The sequence below is a fragment of the Erpetoichthys calabaricus genome, chromosome 2 (genome assembly GCF_900747795.2).
Source record: "Erpetoichthys calabaricus chromosome 2, fErpCal1.3, whole genome shotgun sequence".
NCBI lineage: Eukaryota > Metazoa > Chordata > Cladistia > Polypteriformes > Polypteridae > Erpetoichthys > Erpetoichthys calabaricus.
This window is the reverse complement of record NC_041395.2, coordinates 65,586,696-65,605,763: the sequence shown is the minus strand read 5'-3', so window position 1 is coordinate 65,605,763 and position 19,068 is coordinate 65,586,696. Positions and strand designations below refer to the sequence as shown.

General features: G+C 36.9%; 1 protein-coding gene across 1 annotated transcript in view; it reads left to right on the top strand.

Moving 5' to 3' along the window:
* The window catches only part of LOC114645277 (doublecortin domain-containing protein 1-like), a 559,771-nt gene extending 541,376 nt beyond the window's left edge, over positions 1 to 18,395 (top strand). The window contains exons 34-40 of the mRNA XM_051922996.1: positions 4,427 to 4,528; positions 10,098 to 10,234; positions 10,579 to 10,755; positions 14,302 to 14,452; positions 15,200 to 15,309; positions 17,020 to 17,080; positions 18,103 to 18,395. Coding sequence (XP_051778956.1) covers positions 4,427 to 4,528; positions 10,098 to 10,234; positions 10,579 to 10,755; positions 14,302 to 14,452; positions 15,200 to 15,309; positions 17,020 to 17,080; positions 18,103 to 18,110 — 746 coding nt within the window. The 3' untranslated portion in view covers positions 18,111 to 18,395. The remainder of the gene's footprint in view (positions 1 to 4,426; positions 4,529 to 10,097; positions 10,235 to 10,578; positions 10,756 to 14,301; positions 14,453 to 15,199; positions 15,310 to 17,019; positions 17,081 to 18,102) is intronic.
* Positions 18,396 to 19,068: the final 673 nt, after the last annotated feature.

Sequence of the window (19,068 nt, the reverse complement as noted above, 5' to 3'; positions counted from 1 at the left end):
GTCAAGCATATTCTCCTCTGTGCAATATTACTAATATTGATCTCTCTGGGTACATTGATTGGACATATCACTCTTTCAATATTTGTGTCTTTTAAAGCTCTCACACTTTTTATTGGTTATAATGTTTATATATTAAATCTGGCTTTTTATCAAGGGTGGCCTCCCTCCTACTCTTGAACTGTCCCACAATTGAAGCACTAGGCAGATGTGGGGAGGCTCACACGTCCCCTGCCGGATTCTATACAGTTAGAGTTTCTTCCAATCAACATGAGCATCACCTCATTGTGGCTTCATGTTGCAGACTGGAAAATAAGTCTGCTGTTAGCTTGTATGCACCAAACAACCATTCAGAGTATTCACTGCATTCAGTGCTAGAATGGGTACCATCTACTGACTCTGCCATTTTGCTGGAAGACTTCAGTCCTCACTTGAGGTAATGACAGAGATACCTGAAGTGGAGTGATTGAAAGGAACGGTTTTCCTGATCTAAAAATGAGTGGTGAATTATTATTGAATTTCTGCACTAGTTATGGGTTTTACATAATGAAAATTATGTTTCATTAGAAGCTCTGTCATAAGTGTACTTGGGTGTACCTTGAGCCAAACATCAATGGTTGATTTCTTTGTTGAGTCATTTGACCTGAAGCCATATGTTTTCAAGGTTCAAGAATTTTACTTCAGTGCCTGTTTACACTGCAAGTGCTTAAGGCACTTTACATCATAAAAGCACATGGAATACAAAAAAAGCTCTAAAGACAAAAGTCAACATAAAATCAAATTACATTAAAACATAACAAGATTTAAATTATACAAAATAAATCAATAAAAATACCTAACTGCAATTAAAAACTTGGTTAAGTAGAAAAGCCTTGGCCTTGATTTGATGTTTAAATGCTGTATCTGCATAATGTTGAAAATTCACTCGAAAAAGCACACATTAATTCTATTTCATTTTGAATCCAAATATTTTATGAAATTCTCCTTACAAATTTAGGTCTAATGGTAAAGATGATCTTGGGACTGATATATAACGCATCATATCATCCGCATATAGTGATTAAGAGCTAATCTTTGACCAGTTACAAAATAAGCAATTTTTTAGATTCAAGTTGAAAATACCACCTCTTGTATGAAAATAACATTAAAAAGGAGTGTTCTAAACGATAGGTTCATATACAAAGTAATACAGATAAAGGCAGCCTGTCTTTGTGCTCTTCTGTGTAATTAATTAATTCCTGCTATAATAAGCTCCTCGCCAGCAGCCATACCAACTGTGTTTCAGTACAGGTCATCCAACTGAAGCTAAGAATGGCAGAAAAGCTTGGATTACTGCTAGAAGAGGTGCTGGTGAGGCCAGCAGGAGGCACTTACCCTGTGGTCTGTGTGGGGATCCCAATACGCCAGTGCAGTAACAGGGACACTGTGCTGTAAATATGGTGCCATCCTTCGGATGAGATGTAAAACCGAGGTCCTGACTCTCTGTGATCAAAGATCCCCGGGCATCTTCCAAAAAGTATAGGGTTTACCTTGATGTCCTGCATAAACTGCCCATCACGGCCTTGTCCTTTCCAGGCCCCCAATCATCCCCAGTCTCTAATTGGCTATCTCCTTCACCTCTTTACCACCTAATAGCTAATGTATGGTAAGCATACTGGCGCAATAATGGCTGCCATTGCATCAGCCATATGGTTGCTACACATTGGTGGTGGTTGAAGTGGTCCCCCTCTGTCTTTGTAAAGTGATTTGACTAGCAAGAAAAACGCTATATAATGTAATTCATCCATCTATTATCCAACCCTCTGAATCCGAACACAGGGTCACGGGGGTCTGTTGGAGCCAATCCCAGCCAACACAGAGCACAAGGCAGGAACTAATCCTGGGCAGGGTGCCAACCCACTGCAGGACACACACAAACACACCCACACACCAAGCACACACTAGGGCCAATTTAGAATCACCAATCCACCTAACCTGCATGTCTTTGGACTGTGGGAGGAAACCCACGCAGACATGGGGAGAACATGCAAACTCCACGCAGGGAGGACCCGGGAAGTGAACCCAAGTCTCCAGGTCTCCCAACTGCGAGGCAGCAGCGCTACCCACTGCGCCACCCATGTAATTCATTATTATTATTATTATTATTATTATTATTATTATTATTATTATTATTATTATTATTATTATTATTATTATTATTATACATTACTTGTTGCCAGAATCAATTGTGTACTTTAGGAGATCATTTACCTCCTAACATGAAGGAAGCACTTTGGTATTCTTTACGTAGTTGCAATAATGCATCATTTTAGTTCCTGTAAAAACACTGATAAAACACAATTGAAGAAATTCCTTTTATTTCTGCGTTCTTCCCAGATTAGCATCCAGATGTATGTCTTTACTCTTCACTGAGCTTTTTTTTTTACTTTTTAAAACATGCTTTTTACAGATTGTGTAAAATCATAAAATACCAACATATGCAAAATTCAATGAGGTTATTCATGACACCATCTTTTCACTCCTAGGTCACCTACCAGTCCTTCTTGTACTGACCTTACTTGGATATTTTGACAAGGCACTAATTACAGTTATCATTTTCTGCATAAACATTTGACATTGCACATGATTCAGTGACCTTAACATTTGCCAGCACTGAATGGAGTTCAGTTATGACAAATTCAAACACTTGGGTACACTCTATAAACTGGTAGCTTTGCATGCTTCACAGACCTGAAGACTTTAACCTCATCTGGGAATTGCAGTATTTATATAGTAAGCTGTCAGTCAGTTTCATTGTTCTTCATCTTGCTTAGAAACTAGGACAAATTCCCATCAGAACAAAGGCTTGGCAGTGAATAGGACAAGTGAACATCCTGCCTGTAATGACAGCCCAGTCACTCTAATGATAACATCAGCACTTAGTCTTCAGTAACGGTCACTTTTTGAAATGTATTTTTTGATGACAGTAATGTCTTAAATATTTTTTGCCATATATTAGTCCTACATTTGCACTTAGTGGTTGGGATATCACTTAAAATGTCACTGCTTTTCTGTTTGTCTGCCTCTAAAATGCAGTGACCTACTTACCTACAGAAGAGAATTATTAGTAAAATTGTAAATAAGCTCATATTTTAGCACCATTGGTGAAATCAAATTAATGTAAACTGTTTCAGATGTATTGTTAAACTGTAAAAACTTGTCTGTAATTTAATAATTTATGTGTCTTGGTAGGTTTTTCCTAATTACACTGGACAATGAAGGTTTCACTTCCTGAACACTTTTGAGTGTACCTTATGGATTTTGGCCTGCTGATCATAATAATCACCTTTAAAGTTTTCTATCATGTACAGTTTTATGTAATTATCTGTTTTTGTGATTTCCTCTCATGCTCTAAGTATACACATAAAGTACAACAAATACAACTGGAACATCTGTGGCACTACTACTGGGAATGCAGCTCATATATGTTACATATGGCTGTTTAATTTCTAAAGAATCTGATTACATTAAAAGAACTGGCTGCACTGTAAGCATTTGGTTTCAGGGCTGAAATGTTTGGCATATAAACCACTTGTCAACACAACAAATATATTTTTGCCTGCTCTTTATATAAAAATTGGACTGATGGAAAAGTTTGTGAAGGTGATGAGCAAGGAAGGTGATGCTGTTTCCACAAATAAATGAAGCCAAGACTAAGGAAGACATTTACATTGGTTCACAAATCCGACACATCAATGATAAGAGGTTTGAAGAGGAGGAAACTGCATGTAAGGCATTCAAAGATGTTGTTGAGAATTTAATTGGCAGCTCCAGAGCACCAAACTACACCCAGCTGGTTGACCACTTGCTTCAAGCATACAAAAGCATGAAGTTTAACATATTGCTAAAAATGCTTTACACTTGGACTTCTTCCCTGCTGATCTTGGTGCAGTCAGTGACAAACATGGCCAAATGTTTCTCCAGGATGTTGCAACTATTTAAAGTCAGAGACAGGAATCCTTCACTTCTAACCAACTATTATTAGTAACTGAAACAAGAAGATGTGGATACTTAATTCAAATGAAAATCAGCAGCAAAAATTTTGGCTCAATTTAGCTAATGTAATGTGTCAGCGTCATTAAGCCATTAGATGTGTTAAATTTAATTAGAGTTAATTTCATGGTTCTCCAAATTCCCTCTTGATAAAGTCAATCGGAAATTATATTTGTGTTCATCTTGAATCTGTCTTTCAAAATCACCAAAAATCATTCAGGAAGCTAAACATCTCAAACAATTTGTTGTCCAGAATTTATTTATTTTTAATATGTATTATTGCAGAAACTTTTAATATTTGGAATACATGGAAAGCATTTACAGATTTTGATGCCTGTGGCTGCATACAGCATGTCTTTGGTTTGTGTGTTGATTCTCTGTGGTTGCCTTGTTGTAGCTTTAGAGAAGAAGGAGCAGACACAAAAGCAGAACTGGCTTCATAAGGAGAAGGCGCTTGCAGACCTGGTTAAAAAGAGGCACAAAATGAGACATCTGGAAGGTCAGTGGCATTCCTGTGAAATGAAAATATGCTTGTTCTGATTGAAGGGAAAATGGTAAACATTCTTGAAAAAGCCGTTCATATTGTAACAGTTTTTAATCAAATACAAAAGGTTCTGCAGCTTAATCCAGGCTTTTAGGATTGAACGCCATCTAGAGAGGGGAGAGGGCACTCTCAGGTGCGATTTGACGAACTAGGTCAGGTTCAGGTTCAAGTTCCAGTATTACTGGAATGTTAAGTCAAGCAGGACACCCTTTACAAAACACACACAAATGGATAGAGGAAATGTAAATTGTACATGCGCTGGTGGGTTGGTGGTTGAGATAGGCATTTCGATTTACTTTACTCATTTGAATCATTCAAACTACCTGTTTAAATAAACCAATTCTTTTTATTCATTTAATTATCAATTGATATGCAGTTTTACATTGCTAAACCATGCTCATCACTTCCATATATACTAAATTTATGAAAGGAATTTTAATAATATCATGGTTTACCACCTTAAGTAATAACGTAGTCTTTCCCTGTAAATAGCCGGCACGTCAGCTTAAATTCAATAAGTTCTCGTCCCTGTCTCACAAAAGTTCACATACTTAAGATCCACAATTGCACAACATTCAAACTACTGATTCAAGTCTTGTCTCACCAACCAAATGGAAAGTGTTAAACAAGACAGCATCTGTTGGCCAGGTCTTCATCTCGTGTTAGTGGGGAGAATTAATCTTGATAAAATAAATAGAATTCCGGAACGTTTATATATTACAAATCCTTTTTTAAAAAGCTGGTCACAACTGTAACAAAGAAACACAAAGAGGCCTTTCTGTGGCGGTGTTGGATAATGAAGTCCAAACGTGTGGCCTCACGGTAGTTGCAGGTCTCTAATTAATTTTTATTCGTCACAGGTGGTCAGGCAAAAACAGTTTGGACAAAATGTACAAGATAATTTTTTTTGAAAATACAATTCCAAGCAACTTGTAAATATAGAAATTCTATTATATTGAAAATGTTGGCTACATAAACATGTAATATTATTATTATTATCAGAGAAATGAAGTACAAGATAAATGATGAAGATTTGTGTAATGCACAGTATGTGTGGTTTACTTTTCATGTGCACTCTTGCATACGGCCCACGTCCACTGGTTTAAAAGTAACAACTGGCTATAACAATAAGTACTGAAATAAATCTAAAATAATATAAAACTGCTTAGCAATTAAAATATATATCTACTGTAGATACATACATTATGCTTAAACAAAAAGTTGTATTGTATGAATGTAAAATCCCCTTCTTATGGATGGACAATGATTACATTTCAGAAACAATGGTACAAAGTGTACTGGAGATGATCAATTCTTACAAAAGAGCGTTTCATGATAAATAATGGTTCTGAATTTTTTCTGAGAGTCACTGGAAAGAGTCCACTGCTTTCCTTGGAGCTTGCTGATGCAACTTTTCTGGGGTGCATCTCGACTCCAGGGGACGGCAAACCTACTTGGACCACTCTCTTCAGGATTGCATAAAACTGTCAGTTTATATCAAAATATAATTGGCTTCACAGTGAAGAGCAACCTGTGGAGGACACTGGTGGTTAAAACAGTAAATGTTTGCTAAGAATAGCAGATCTCTTGTACAAGGCCATAGTTAAAAGAAAAAGTTATAATTTTTTCAGATATGTAAAAGATAGTTAAAAAAGGTGTGATGCTACCAAATATCCATCTTTACTTCAGGATTGACAACATACTGTATGTATTATCAGTCTGTGGAAGATATAAGGAGTACCTCTACATTTTACTGGATGTAGTGCACCCCTAAATAATCCAACACAGTGCTGGGAACCAGACATTTAAATTAGAATTTTAAATAATAAATGGAAATTATTGGTAACTACTGGTAAAACAGTCTTCTAATAAATGTTTGAAAAGCATGGACTGGACTCAACAGTGTACAATTCTACACTCAATGTACTGTATATATAATGCCAACGTCTCTCCATTTATCACATAATTACTCGCGATCTACTAAAGGTCTAAAACAATGACCTTGGTCTTAAACAAAAGTTTATGAACTAATATGATTTAGAAATTCAAAACATTTGTAGCATTACAAAGTTCAGCAAAGTGACCTGTACTGATGAGCACAAGACCAAGTGACATGGCACAAAGATAAAGAAGAACAGCGAGATCTGCTGAGCATCAAGCAAATCACAGAAGCCGATTATGTGATGAAAAACACCTTAATAGAAAGAAGAAAGAGGGAAGTGCCATCTGCTGGGCGTCAAGTGCAAGATACAGAATGCAAGAGCAATAAAGATGATATAAGCATGCTGGCATCGAGAAGATCATCAAAAACATATTCCAAATTAACAATCAACTGTGACTTTGATTCACCTGCGTGGAGTTTGCAAGTTCTCCCTGTGTCTGCGTGGGTTTCCTCTGGGTGCTCCGGTTTCCTCCCACAGTCCAAACACATGCAGGTTAGGTACATTGGTGATTCTAAATTGTCTGGGGTTTGTTTCCTGCCTTGTGCCCTGTGTTGGCTGGGATTGGCTCCAGCAGACCCCCGTGACCCTGTAGGTAGGATATAGCGTGTTGGATAATGGATGGATTTATTGATCATAGAACATGAAACTTTATTAAACGTACATAAAGGATGGTAAAGTGACCCGTGCTTGTATGTTTATGGCAAAAAGAATCACAAACCAAACTGCTAACCACCATAATGATGGGAAGAATGAAAAAAAAGAGCAGTGACATCAGCTTAGCATCAACTAATTTACACAAGGCACTTAAGTGACAAAGAATGAAAAATAATAAAAAGACAAGACACTGAAGCACACAGCCAAGCAAGAAGTCATCCTGAATACAGAGCAACTGAGCACCATGTAAACACGATGGCTCATAGGCATGTGAGACTAAGTCCAGAATACAGAATGCAAGAATAAAAAGAAGAGAAAAATGCATGCTGACAAACGAGAAGATCATCTACTACTTCTGACCATATGCAAGCATTGCTTTTACATCCTTGGATCAATGCTTGTTTGTAGAGCACTGCTTAGGAAATTTAGATCACCAATGGGATGACTGTGAAGCTGTATATTTTAATTGTGAAAAAAAAAAACATGTTATCAAAATGGAATAGATCAGCTTGCTCTATATGAACCAATAGAAATAATAAAAACATTATAACCTCAATTGGAATTGAAACAATTATTTTGAAAACATGTCAAGTATCAAGAGCTCCTTATCTTTTGCATCAATGGGAACCTCTATTGATAATCCTCCAGGATACGGTGCACATGTGTTCAGAATTCATAACTACGTTCATCATTATATTGGTGGACTACACACTTGCTATTTACATAATAGAACCTGATGAAGCTCTTAGCAAAGTCTTTCAGTGACTGAAATTAAAAACAGCTCAGGAATAATTGAATTTTATTTTTAGATGGTAGGTCCATGTGTTTCAGAAGTAGTGCACATTTCTGGAAGACTGGATTATCAAAAATGCATATACATGTATTTTTACAGTTTTCATTTTGAATGCTTCTGCCTTAGTTTGTTGCATATTTTGTGAATGTCCCATAGTATGACTTGAATGAATTGAATGAAAATTCATGCTTTTATATTAGACAGTTTTGAACTCAACTGATATAGCGAGTTGGAGAATGACTGACTGACTGACTGACTGACTACTGTACATATTGAAAATACTTACTTGACTGTCAAGGCCAAGGATCTTTATAAATATGAAACTTTTGCTTGTTACTTCCACTGCTACTAAATGCACAAAAAGCATGTAGATTCTTTACTCCTTCCAGTGTGTATCAACTGCACAGCACTCTGGGTAATACTATTAACTGTGTAACTGTGTAAATGTACTATTTGGAATAATACCCTCTTTCTTTTTATTGTGGTGTTCCAATAAATAATAGTCAAGAACACAGACACCCATGCTGACTATGTGAAGCATGCTATTGTGCCTTGAGCATGCAAAAGACTCAGTTTGAATTAAAATTATTATTATTATTATTATTATTATTGTGAGTTCTACAGTAGGAAGCCCAGTTTTGCTCTTTTTTAGGGTAGAATTAAGACCTGATTGGGTATCACTACAGTATGTGCTGCTTCTTTGCAAGTTTCTATTTTGCAGCAACATTAGTACTACGGGTGTTGTACTGTTAGCCATCGTGAATGTAGTGATAAGTCAAGCAAAATGACACCTTTTATTTGCTAACTAAAGAGATTACAATATGCAAGCTTTCAAGGCAGCTCAGGCCCCTTCTTCAGGCAAGATGTAATCCCTGAAGAAAGGGCTTGAGTTGCCTTGAAAGCCTGAATATTATAATCTTCTTAGTTTGCCAATAAAAGGTGTCATTTTCCTTGACTTCTCACTGCAGCAATATTATAAACTCATTTGCCTTTTTTTACACTCTTTGGAAGGAAAAAATAAATATTTTATGTCAGCTTAGCGAGATTGTTCAGTACTTTTTGAGGATTTAGCCCATATGTTACTAGATATTTTTTTATTTAATTATTAATGCTATATAGGTTCAGTAAACATGATGACAATTTGTACATGTTATTTATAAGCATTACTTATATTTGTACCTATATTAGTACTTGTCTAAAGCTGTTTAGTATTTTTGTTTTTACAAATAATAATGTTTTATTGTTACTATTGTCTAATTAAAAACTTTTTTGCATTTGCTTCACCTAAGTGCCTGTTTTATCATTGCTGTCCCCAATTTGTGTTATTGAAATACTTTTTAGAAACAAATGTATAGGTGGTAGGGTTATTCTTAGTCTGCTAATATCTTGTGAAATTAAAAATGTCATATATTTGGCCAAATGGCAATTCAAACAATGAGCTTGCTAAAGGCAACTTCCTCCAGCTTATGTCTATGATGCTGGCTGATAAACATGTATTTACAGTAGATAACTTGTGGCTGATTTATACAGAAGATGACAAGGTTGTGGCGGATGGCCGGGGCCCTTACCTGGCTGGGACAACTTACTGGAAGGAGTGTGCACAGGGAATTATCTCCCCCAGATTGGTAGATGACAGCCCTCCTGGGTTGCAGCAGTGCCCCAGATTCTCACAGAGCATCAAGGGACTTGGAATTTGCCGACTCAGCGCTGTCTGATTCTGTGGGTGCCGCCAAGAGGTGCTGCAGGGATTGACATAAAAGGAGCCAGTTGCGCCAGCTCCGGGACCAGAGTTGGGAGGAATGAAATGAATTTTTCTGGAAGGAGCTGAGGCAGAGATGAAGAAAGAGAGAAAAAGAAGAAGAAAAGGCATTGCTGTGTGCCTCTTATTTGTACTTGTCTCTGTGCTGTGGGAAACGATTGGGAGCACAAATAAACCCTTGTGTTTACAACCTTGTGACTGTGTCTGTCTGTGTCAGGTGTTGGGGAGCTGGAGTGCCATCTACAGACCACAAGGTGTAATATTCTCAACACAGAATTAGTTTTCTGAACATATCATCCTGATTTAGTCTAAAACTAACGAAACCTATTATATTTCATGATTTTCAATATATTATTTTAATGTTTGGATCTCCAGGGAGGAGAATCAGTGCAATGTTGCCCTGTAGAATGATCCCTACTAAAAGCCCAGTTCAGCCAGTGGTTGTAGAAGGTGGCTGGATGGAACCTTCTCAAGAAGAAGTGAAGCTCATGGAAGACATTCAAAATATTGAGGTAATTAATAATGTAAATATGCTGTCATTTGGCATAGAAAATGTTAGTGTCATCATATTTTGTGCATTTTATTTAGAGTAAATGCATTCTTCTTCACCAATAAACAGTTTCAGTCCTAATACCTTTATTTTAATTTTCATTAATCTGCTATTCACGCATAGCTTCATATTTAATATTACTAGTCCTACATGGGCTGGCATTCTGTCCAGGTGTTGTTCCTGCCTTGCACCCAATGACTGCTCATATAGGTTTCAGCTGCCCCACGACCATATCCTGGAAAAGTGGGTTATGAAAATGTTCCAATGGTTCTATTAATAATGAAATTACTGTGTTATTTGTTTTAGGTGCACCTTGCTGAGGTTCAGAATGTACAAAGCAAGAAACAAATCCATTTTGTGCAAAATATTTCCGCCTGTGAGGGGGATTTGTACCATTTGCCCAGTGTCAAGAGAGTCTTGGTGTTTGTCAATGGAGGAAATCTAAAAGAAGGAGTGTTTGCCTGGGGGAAAAGTATAGAGGAGGTAAACATCTCTCTTCTCTATTTTACCTTTCAGTTCTCCAGTCCCCAGCTTATTTCAGTGAATATCGTGTTTTCTACTGAAAGAAGAGGCTACATTTCCTTTGCTAAATAATGCATCACACTCTTAATAGGTGTTTGCTGTTTGTTGCTGTTTCTATTTTTTTTTCTGGTAACTCTGAGCTGCACAGCTTGGTTTCTGATGTCAGCTGTGGTAGCCACTATCGCAAAAGTGTTTTAGGCATCACCAACAAAATCAATTGTTCCAAATTAACTATGTTTTATTTTTTTAATTTTAGATACAACCTTTGTCTCAATGGATATAGTTATGTCCCACTTGGGATAAGTATGTTTTAAATAATTGAATCAAGTGGGGAAGGATAAAAAAAATGAAACAGACTATCACCAATTATAATATTATAATTCATTTATACTGGATATGTTAATTTATTTAACTCTGAACAAAAATACTAGCCAAAAATAAAGGAAGGGAAAAAATGTAAAACTAAAGTAGTAATAATGAATAGTACAAACTAAAAAATGAAAGAGAACCAACCCTTTGAAGAGGAAATGATTATATGAATACCCATGCAGTGAGAGAAATAAGAACTGAAGATTTGAGGCAAAAATATCTAAATCAAGAATTCTTAATTCACAGCAAGTTAAAAAACTAACAGTTCTCCAGGACAATAACAATAAGCATACCTGCTGTGAAATGCAGCTCACAAAACTGAAAAAGGTGATGAACCCAACCTCAAAATTAGCCACAAATTTGACCAGGTCTACTTAAAAGAGATATTGGCCTCAAACTCAAAAGGCAGGCTTCAAAAATACTTTTAAATGTACAGAACTGTCATTCAAGGCAGAGGATGATTGTAAATCTCTTGTTTGAAGTGACAAAGGCTAAAGAAAAATGTTTATAAAGAAATAATTTATTTATAATAAACAAATGAGAAACAGAAAAATTGCAAAAAATAAAACAAAACTTTTTTTCTCTGAAAAGGCAGTCCAAGGCTAATAAGTTCAAATCCATAAACCAAAGGCAATGGGTCATTAAGGGTCATTGACCATTTTAGTAAGTCTACATGTGCTCTGTGCACTTTGTGGAATGGGAGCCAGCTGCTCCTGTCGCAAAGAAGTGCAGAATCTTGTGATGCAGCAACACAAGATGGCAAAAAGGGCGTAAAGGCTTCAAAAATAAATAGGCCCGACCAGGACCTTACTGAATCTCCCTACCAAAATATTCCTCTCCCCAGGCAGCCAGGTCCCAAAATTCAAAAGGTAGCCTTTCAGGCCCAACACCAGGAAAAGGTTTTAAAAAGTTAAATAATGTACATATGCAGACATATATATATATATATATATATATATACTGTACATACCCTGTGTCTGCGTGGGTTTCCTCCCACAGTCCAAAGACATGCCGGTTAGGTGCATTGGCGATCCAAAATTGTCCCTAGTGTGTGCTTGGTGTGTGTGTGCCCTGCGGTGGGCTGGTGCCCTGCCCGGGGTTTGTTCCTGCCTTGTGCCCTGCATTGGCTGGGATTGGCTCCAGCAGACCCCCGTGACCCTGTGTTAGGGTATAGCGGGTTGGAGAATGACTGACTGACTGACTACTGTACATATTGAAAATACTTACTTGACTGTCAAGACCAAGGATCTTTATAAATAAGATACTTTTGCTTGTTACTTCCACTGCTACTAAATGCACAAAAAGCATGTAGATTCTTTACTCCTTCCAGTGTGTATCAACAGCACAGCACTCTGCGTAATACTATTAAAGTGGTAGGCTGATATATTACACAAGGTCACATTCAGGTCCGTACTTAAAGACATTACCTTTACGACACAAATACATCGACAGATGTTCATTTTCCTTCTGCATGTGTGTGTAATGTTTATATGCAACTGCAAATTTTCTGATTATTTTTAGCCCACTGCTAGGATCTTTTTCGAAAGCTGTCCCATCCAAAATTAGCTCTGTGGTGTTACACTGACCTTGCAATGCATCCTAGTGCAGTGAGAAAAAAAGAATTTTGTCTAAGCCAACCTCGTGGTGATTTTCCAGGAAAATATTGGGTGAACAAGGTCACGGATGAACACGGCATATTTGCTGTGAAAAATGTGCTTGTGAATTTTACAGATCAGCACTAAACATAAGCCAGAGAATAATCCCAGACTATAACATAATATTGAATGCTGGTGCGGAAAGAACAGGTATCTATGTAGTAATAATAATTTTTACAGTTGTTTGCTGGCCTTACATTGACCAGCACACGCCTGGCCAAACAGTAGTTAGAGTTGCCACTGAATGTTCATGTAAATATTAGAGAAATCTGCACCCATATTGATAAATTCTGGTTTATAATAATAATAATAATAAATTTTATTTATGCCAAAAATGCCACTGTTGCCATATTATAAATAAACAGATGCAGAAATGTGTTTCTTTTGAAAAAATGTGGAGCAATCCATGAAACACATTGAGATCTTTTTCAGTGATTTCTAAAGACAGTCCTGCTGAATCTTGGGAACTGTAGGTTGTGGTTATATCAGCTTCATATTCAGTAGGCTCTGCCTGCTAACTGTGAGCTAACTCTTACTTTAGTTAGTTGACCAGTTTCTTCTTTATGTTCATATGAAATATACAGTAGTGTGTCATTAATAGCTTGATCACAAAAAGGGACAAATTTTGTTTATTTTTTAATAGTTTTATTGCACAGAACCCTTTTTGCTCTTTGTGTTTTTATGTTTTGTTTTCCTTCTCAAGTGTTTGTTCCCTTAATTATTTCCAAATGAAAGTCAAAAGAGAGCAGACAGAGTCGCAAAATACAATGCATGCTGACAAAGAGCACCACAATTTGTGTTGTTTCCACCTTTATCCATATTACCAAATCGGTTTAATCTATATATATAAAAGTCAATGTATGTGTGTGTGTGTGTGCATGAATGTATGTTCCAGCATCACTTCAGAACGGCTGGAGCAATTTTCATGAAACTTGGTACACATGTTTCTCATTGGTCGACTAAAAGTATTGTAGGGTGAAATCAACCCTAACCCACCCCCTTCTGGGTAGGGTGGGGGGTGATCTTGCGGTCTTGTATCCATGCTATCATCCAGTTGACACTCGGAACGACCACCAGAGTGTGAACTGGAGGTGACTGCCAGCAATCTTTATGTTTGAGCACCACCGCGACTCTGTTGCTTTTGAAATTAACTAGAGTTGGCCGGTTCCGAGCGTCAACTGGATAATAACATACATACAAGACCGCAAGACAAACACATTAGTGAGTCTTCATTGTTTGTTAATTTATTTTTATTTTTAAAGTTGTGTTTTTTATTTTTAATTATATTTTTCTCAAACAATTAAAAAAAAAAAAACTTTATTTTCCTCCCAGGCAACATTGGGTATTTCTGCTAGTATGAAATATATACATATTCAAATGGTAACGTTCATGGTCTGAACAACTGAATCATTTCTGCTTCTTTCCTGTTTAAAGCAGACATTTAGAAGATACCTTGACTGATTGAAGAAACTCTCTTTTTCAGCTCCTGGATAGCTGCACTATAAAATTAGGCATGAGGAAGTCAGCTCAAATACTTTACACTCTGGAGGGCAAGGAAATAAGCAGTATGGATGAAATCGAGAGAGATATGGTGATCTGTGCTTCATCGGGGGAACCATTTATGACAACTAAAGGTCAGTCATTAGACCTGGAAGACAACCGTTCCATCAGTCATTAGAAATTCCTGCCATCTCATTTTAATATCCGTGAACGTTTGTAAATTTTACTCAGCAGTTCTTACATTATTAGTAAATATGGTAAACATGCTACTTTTCACAAATACTTTTATTTCATACTTGTGGTTAATGATTATAGCGTACAGTATTGCAATATGAAAATCTGATAAGGATGTTCCTTTCAGTTTGACTTTGGTCCTCTAAAAAGTGGAGAATTTCTATCTTTAGCCAACATGAAAAACAAAGGAGCTGAATTCTGCCCATTAATATATCAAGTGCAGACTTCCTGCTGTTTTTTCAAATGTGCTCGAGTGTTCTGACCTTTGCTCCTTGTGGCACCTGAGCAAATAGCATGGCAAATGGAAATATCTTTAGAGCCGCAACAGGGGGCCAAATGTGCACTGACCGGGAAATGGATTTCAATCTGAAATATGTCTTGTGTTTGATTGCAGTTATAATCGTCAGAGTATTTAGGAATTCATGTTGATACAGTTATGCAATTACTGTAGTACTAATGTTGATTTTCTTAGAAGAATGTTTAGAAGTTGCTAAAAATAGGCCTTCAATGTTCAACATTTTCAATGATTTATGGTATCTATTCACATCTCTTCATTTAATCTCAGTAAACTAAACAAAGACAGAACATTAAAGTTGCCTTTTACATGTTTCACTACATGTACAACTTTTGTCTTTTTGGTTCTACAGCTAAGAAACAAAGCATTGAAATCAGAGCAAATTATGCCCGGGTTCGTAAAGATGAAGGACCAGAAGCAACAGATATTGTTGTAAATCCAAAACGGAACCCAAAAGTCCGAGTAAGTGTTTCCTCTCAAATGCACTCACACACACAACATACAACGTCACTCTCACCATAAAATCAGCCTTTATCTTTAAACATGGCTGTACTATGTGTGTCTTTATGGGCCGTGAACTCTTATTCATCTTTGAGAGAGAGGAGGATTGTAGATCTTGATCTTCTAATTAGCGTTGGGGCCCATACTTTAGGGTTTGCTTCAATTTGAAGTGTGTAGCAAATTCAGTAGAATTATTATTTCAATTGCTTGCTCTCTCAATATCAAGTAAACAAACAAAATAATATAAAAAGGAGTCATAAGCATCAAAAAATCACGTAGTTAATAGGAGTAGTAAAAAAAGGTTGTAGATGAAAAGGCAGCATGGAATATACAGTGACACTCAAAATGTATCATATAGAAAAGGTATAAAATTAATGCAGTTCTGTGCAATATGACATCATTTATTAGTATAAAGACACTGGTATGTCTCCTTTGTTGTGTTCTTGATATTGTGAGTCCAAGCCATTTGGCCCAATCTCTGTAATCATAAGAACACAAATCAGTCCACCGCCGCCACCAGTGCTCACCAGCTCTGGAGCTACCCAAAGAGTTCTGTGCAGAGAAGTTCGTGGTGAGCAGGAGTTACCCAGGAGTTCCACATCAGATCATAAAGTACAATGACAGCAGTCAATACCCAAAATTTGTTATCTACATAAATATTCCTACCTTCCATTTGTCATAATCAAATTCTACTTTGAAAACTACCTCATTGTGCAAGGACTGTTGTCTGTTCAACCACATCCAAAGATCCTTGGTCATACTTGAGAACACCAGAAATGCTGCTTTAAATTATTTGTGTGAAACGTCTGTAAAACTCAAAAAGAAACACAGCAAACCACAAAATGAGGAAGCACAGTGTAACATGTCTTGTTGTGTTGGTATCATTCTAGAATACAAATAGTGTGCAAGTAATAACTATGGATTGCTCCAAACAAACAGAAGTGAGGTGCCAGTCCTCTCGGTGCAATACCTTGTCAAAATATATTAAATTATGATTTCAGCAGCCTGTTTACTGTGTACATTCAACTACAGTGCTAGGAGTTGTCATCTTCAGACATAATTCATACTGGCTGATCTTGTTCTTAATGTGCAACACGCCAGGTGTTTTATGACAGTGTCCTGTGTGAAAGGCGCCTGGAACACAGACAGAGACGGACTGAGAATGTCCCAAAACACTTGTTTTTATTTACAGTTCTTCCTGCACACAGCACAGTGCACCAAACAGCCCAAATTCACACTCTTTACTTTTCCTTCTCTTTTCCTTTGCCTCCCTCACTCCTCCAACTCGCAAGCTCCATCCTCTGCCTCCCGACTCCGGCTCATTGAGTGGAGTGAATCATCTCCTTTTGTACTGCACCCGGATGTGCTCCAAGTGCTCCCTGATGACCTTCCTGCAGCACTTCCTGGTGTGGCGGAAGTGCTGCAGTCCATGGCTCTGGAACCATCCAGGCACCCCCTTGTGGTGACTACGGGTCCCCATGGGGTTGAGCTTCCCAGCTCTGTGGTTCCCATGCAATCCCGGAGGGCTGCCATCTTGCATCCCGAGGTGGGAATTGCCCCTCTCCCGGTCCCCTGCTTCTCCAGGTCTCCCGGTGGGGCAAGGTTCCCGGCCGTCTATTACAACTGTAATCTATAAAGATGGAATTTAACTGCTCTGTTCTTTGTTTCTAGTTGGGTCCTCCTACCAGCTTTCTGGCTCTTCCACCAGCAGAAAATGTCTTTTCTTCTGCAGGTAACAAAAAAGAAAAAATTATATAAAATTCTAATTGTTATTCATATTTGTTTATTTTCTGGACACATATTTTGCTTATTTTTTGACCTGTCATCTGTTTCTTATTTGCTTTAAGTAAGTCTGTAGAAAATGAAGGATGAGAAAGCTATCTTATTTAAACTTCTCTACTTAATGGGAAGCATTTCATGCAGGACACTGATGTGTGAGATAACAGCTGACCACAAGGGGGCAGCTGCAGGGGATTTCTCCCTGAGGTACAGGATGAGCATGCAGCAGAAAGAAATTTTGTCTCACCTTGCATGTTTTCTTTTTCTTAATATTTTAAAACAGGCCCCTGGTCATTCATACTGTATATATTTGTAATTTTAAAATGTAGTGCTATAGTGTCTGTTGTAACAATCTCAGCCCAGTATTCCATTATTTGAGTTTTTATTGCATTCTTACTCAGAGTATTTATTGAACACTTACTTATTTTTGGAAGCATGTTGTTACCTTTGCTGCTTCAAAGTCCAGTGCCCCTCATTCAAATCCTACACGTCCTTGTCCATAGTTGGCACACTCACTCAGTGTCTGCTTAGACTGTCCTCCAGGCAGTCCAGTTTTCTTCCCACATCCACAAAGACATGTCGGTTGGGTCAGTTGGTGACTCTCACTTGATCCCTGTTTAAGTTTGTGAGTGAGTGGGCTCTGCATTGGACTGGTGCCCTGCCCAGGCCTGGTTGCTGTCAAGTCTTACCACTGTGAGACCCTGAACTTGACTGACTTGCTTTGAAAATGACTGGCTTATTCTGTTTTCATGCTCTTTTAGCTTCTTAATCCCAAATACAATATAAAAATGGTGAGTTGTAAGATTTCACTCAGTCATTCATTTAATCACTCCATATGGAAAAAGACTCATTTCGCTTCATCCTGAGCTGTCCCCTGTAGGAAAGAATTCCACTGGCATTCTTTTCTAGTCTTATGACACAATAATTTTCAGATTATAAAATTCAGATATGATTTGTTTGTTTTTTAATATTCAGATTTCTGAGAAGTATACAGAGAGAGAGAGAAGTTATACAGAGATCAACTCATAATAATCAAAAAAAAGGAGACGAAAGGAAAAGATTAAAGAAAAAGAAAAATTAAATAAAATGAAGACACCAGTGGGAGCAAACGATGTATAAAAAGAAATTAAATGCACTATTACAAAATTATCAATTAATGTTATCTGATTTATCATTGTATCAGTTTATTTGTTAGGTATATTTTTTTCTAATAATGTATGTGGTTTTATTTTGTCAAATGCAGCTAGATGTGCCAAGTATAATGTACAAAATTGTGTGCATGCTGATATATATAATAATAAAAAATGTATACTGTATATATATATATATATATATAAATTGTATGTATATATTTATATATATATATATACACACACACACACACACACACACACACACACACACACACATACAACCAATATGCATATGTATACTGCACTTTATACCCAGAGAGCTAAATGTATTTCATGATTTGTCTTTTGTAGTCTGCTGTTTTGCTTTTATGTAATATAGGAAGCCATATCTTATGTATTTGCATATAATACTTGAACTGTTATTTTTATTGCCAAACAAGATTCTTATTATTTGATATATTTATATATATACTGCTTACTGCAACTTCTTCATATGTAAGATATTTCATGCAATGTAGCTTTACCTGTAATATCTGTTTATAATACATTTGTACAAAATACTGTAATAAGGCCCTTTTTGTATAAATTCCATTATCTTGTTTGAGCAAAGGGGATGAATGCGATTTTAAAATATGAAATTCCTATCTTTGACAAAATACAGACATTGTAACTCTATTTTAATATAAGCTGTATGAATTCCAATAAATAAAGCCCATAATCTAGTCATGTGTGAAATCAATTTTGCCAGCAGATGGCTCTAAAACCTTTTCTAAAGAATTACGATGCTACAAATTGTGCCACTTTTAGG